This window comes from Sinocyclocheilus anshuiensis, unplaced genomic scaffold (genome assembly GCF_001515605.1).
Source record: "Sinocyclocheilus anshuiensis isolate Anshui unplaced genomic scaffold, SAMN03320099.WGS_v1.1 scaffold235, whole genome shotgun sequence".
Lineage (NCBI taxonomy): Eukaryota > Metazoa > Chordata > Actinopteri > Cypriniformes > Cyprinidae > Sinocyclocheilus > Sinocyclocheilus anshuiensis.
In genome coordinates, this window is record NW_015552562.1 from 2,014,694 (window position 1) to 2,018,800 (window position 4,107).

Here is a 4,107-nt window from a genome sequence, read left to right on the forward strand (position 1 = left end):
TGGGACAATATGTACTCTGAGCAGAGTTGATTTAACTCTTGGGATACGCTGGAGGCTGTCACATGGACACCTACAGTATGACAGGCAATTTAGGTGAGTTAAACTGCTTCAGTGATGAAGCAGCAGCGGGACAGAACCAGAGTATCACAGGGGAAAAGCTCAGAAAAGCCATGGCCATAATCAGAGCTCCGCTGATAAAGAGGCATGCGACCCTGTCTTTGCTCCGATAAGACCCGGAAAAGCTGATTATTCCATCCCTGGTCTTTTTCTCGCTCTCTCTCTCTCTCTCTCTGTCATTCTCCTTCCATTGTGGCCGGAGGACAAGGTCTGTTATTTTTAGAGATGTGCGTCCATGTTATCTGACTTGTTCTTTTCAACGCCTCTGAAGAGTGGGCCACTATTGTAACTGTGTGACCTTTCTCTGTACATCTCAGTGGCCCTGTATTTGACTTGAAACGACCATCATTTCCACAGTAAGCTTGCTATTGTAATATATATTTCAGCTAGATGCTGGTTCAGTTGTAGGTAGATGCAGTGGAGAGGGGGAATTGTACTGATATGTGTGGAGAGGCCAGAGAGATGCCCGAGGGCAATCTATTACTCATTTTAAGTGGCAGCAAATGTGGATCTCCTTCCCTCCTCCATCCAAGTCTTTGCATGCGCAGCCATGCACCCTTACCTCTCCATGTCAAGCAAATTGTGCCATTCTGCACACTAAGCAGAGCACTTTTGTGTTGTCAATCAAGTGTGAAATCAACCTTTGCAAGAATAGCATACAAAAAAATGTAAATGGTCTAGGTTTGAACATCTGTTGCGATCGACCAAAAGCATTTTGCTGGTGGATGCGCGATTAGAGAGTTCAGTTTAACATTAAACTCAGCTGCACGTTTTACTCTGACGACCTGACAAATCAAATCACATGATACAGAAAAATGATAAATGCTGAATTAGGCCTTTTTGCAATCTGGGGTTATTTCTGCAGGTTTACAGCGCAAGAATTAACCTCTGTTCAAGTCCTCGCTGAAACGTCTTTATTAAATATTATATTTATTTTTAATATTTTTATTTGATTGACACGAATAAGTCATAGAAAAGTAGGTAGCCTATATCTCAGGTTCATCTTTGGTAAAACAGTGACCCCGAAAATGTTTAAACTTGTAAAATCGTGTTTAGCAAAAGTTAAAGTAAAAAAAGGGTAAAACAACAACAACAAAACACTTTAATGGAAAATATAGATGAAGTCGTCAAGGCCTACAAATAAGGAACAGGAATAAGATAACTTTTATAACACTAATAATAAAGTGTTTATCAATTTTAGGAATGTAATTTGTAAATACAAATTTACGAATATAGTTTTAATTATCCTATACGTCAAATATAAATTATTAGTATTGTTTATGCTAAAATTAATTAAAATTAATTGTTATCCTCAAACCAAATAATAAGTGCATAGGCTACATTCTTGAAAAGCCTTTATTATTTTCTTTTAAAAGGTTTACATATCAGACTTAGCTACACAAGCAAATGAATAACAGCACATTAATACGAGCCGTATTCGTGCGGTACTTTCTGGATATTAACAATAGTTAATAATAGTTCATTAATTGTTGCCCTTTATTGGTTACAGTTAATATTAATGGTCTGTTAATTTTTTTATAAAAATGAGACTGGCCTTGAAAAAAAAAGAAAGAAAGATAAAACATAGGAACTTCTTTCGAGATTTATAAAAGCCTCATAATACATCTGGTGAAAATTATAAATAATCTACCTATTTCACGTGCGGTTTATCTCTCATAATTTAACTCAAGTGCAAGCAAATTATTCAGACATGTTTTTAAAGAAAACGACGCGTCGGCTATACGGAAAAATAGCTATTAAAGCATAAGAAAGAATGCATATTGCATCTGACAGAGCAAAACCATCCCGGCCCGCATTCTGTCTATTCAAATAGTAATCATCAATTATGAAAATATTATCTGAATATAAATGTCCATACATGCAATTAAAGTTCTTTTTTTTTCACCAAGCTCGGATGCCGTGTAATGAGGGAACCCCGCTGCTGGACTGAAACGGAGCCTGCACGTTATTTAGATCTCCAACTCCAAAGTTGATGTAGTTGCTGTTGGACTGTGAGGGCTGGATGGAGGACATGCTCGACGGATAGCTGCATGAGTAGTTCGTGTTGCCCGGACTCGGGAAATTACTAAAAGCAGGATAGCTGTTGTAGGTGAAATGATTGATCCCCACATTGTAAGAGGTGTTGTATGTGGAAGCGTCGCCCAGGCACGGTTTTCCATCCCGAACCAAAACCGGCACCGAGATGCGTCTCGGAGGAGCGATGCCCACCATCTCCAGGGTCTGGTCCTGACGCTGCCTCTTGCACTTGTAGCGTCTGTTCTGGAACCAGATCTTGACCTGTGTGGAGGTGAGTTTGAGCACGCTGGCTAGATGATCTCTCTCAGGTGCAGAGAGGTATTTCTGCTGTTTGAAGCGTCGCTCCAGCTCGTACACCTGCGCTTGAGAGAACAGAACACGAGGCTTCCTTCTTTTCCTCTGCTTGGGTCGATCCGCATCATCCAGCTTCAGATCTTCACTTGGATCTTCCTGAGAGCAGCTGATGTCTGAAAATGGATGATTTATTTCATTGATAGAATTTAATGGGACACAAATCGTCAATATAATAACACTTAGGTCCACGTTTGTATTCAATCATTCCATTTAGAAATGAAACGGCTTAATTTCTACCTTTTTTTTATTCATAGGGACTAATAAGTGACCTTTTCGCTGCAGGTTGTAACCTCTTGGGAGGTTTGAACCTCTTGGATTTTACTTAAAAAATGTAAAACATCATTTAAAACTTTTAAAACGTAACTTAAAACATTTTAAAGTTCAGTGAGTTGAATCTTATGCACTGGTGCCGTTTTATTCCATTATACGTTCTTAAAAATAAAGGTTCCAAATTGAGTTTTCGCAGCGATGACATAAAATAACTATTTTAAATTCCCTAAAGAACTTTTCTGAACAGTTCTTAAAATAAAAAAAGTGTGAGGCACATTTTATTTTGAAGAAGGATCGGTGGATGTTAAACTTTCTCCATGGATCCTAAGATAACAATAAAAAAAAAAAAAAAACACTAGGCCTATTTTTAAGAGTGCACATAGTGATTTTTAATCATGAACTTTATCTGGCGAAAAAACGGCAGTTTTATTGGCCTACTAAAAAGCGGAATAAAAATAACTAAAAAAATTACAATTATGGTAGTCTAATTAGTGTTAGAATCAATCTAGACACGTGCGCTTATTTATTTTTTTAATTTTATTTAACTCAATGTTATGAGCTATTATGCATTTTTCAGCCAAGTTTTTAATAATCATGAAACGCATCTTTAGTTTCCTATAAATGTCCGACTCTTGTGAACGCTCACCTTTTGTCTCTTTGTCTTCAAACGTGTCGTCCGTCTTTGCGTCTTTAACATAGTCCATTTCTAGGAAATTCTTCCCATAAAAGGCAGCGGTATCGAAGTTCAGAGAGCTGTTTTTGTTGCCTTTGTCGTCCTGAAGGTCTTCGCTGAAGAGAGAGGCTCCGGATGGCATTTCCATGAACTGCTCTTGTTTGAAAGTGGACAGCATGCAGGATGAGGTCGGAACAAGGGCACTGTCCAGCCGCTGAGACATGTCCAGAGAGACCAAGTCCTCCTGATTCTGCTCCAGGTTCAATATGTCCCGCACTGAGAAAGGAGTGGAAGTCATCTGGCTGGAGAACATTGCCATGGAATGATGGTCCGCTTGGGCGACCCGGTTGGCATTTATCAGGGGTGCCTAGTCGTTTAATGAATAGGGTAAAACTTTTGTGTTTAGAGGTAGCCTATAATCCCACGCTTATGTTTCTAATAGAGCCCTCATAACACACTTTTGGGGTGTAGCTAAGGAGTGACTGCATGCTGTAATGAGGCAGGGGGCGGGGCTCAACATTTCAGAGCTTGTCATTGGCCAAATGACGCATAATATTAAAATGACTTGTGAGAGTTCCATACAAGTCCATGCATATAATATCCACCAATTATAGCAACTTTACTAACACCAACAAACATTGCTGCTATCCATATTA

At 38.9% G+C, this 4,107-nt stretch overlaps 1 protein-coding gene across 1 annotated transcript; it reads right to left on the minus strand.

Annotated features, from left to right (window-relative positions):
- Positions 1-2,019: 2,019 nt before the first annotated feature.
- LOC107664749 (homeobox protein Nkx-2.5-like) lies at positions 2,020-3,770 on the minus strand. Its single transcript, XM_016455396.1, has 2 exons — positions 3,425-3,770; positions 2,020-2,621 (listed from the first exon to the last, which is right to left on the minus strand). Exons 1-2 carry the CDS (start codon positions 3,768-3,770, stop codon positions 2,020-2,022), a joined length of 948 nt encoding a protein of 315 aa, XP_016310882.1.
- Positions 3,771-4,107: the final 337 nt, after the last annotated feature.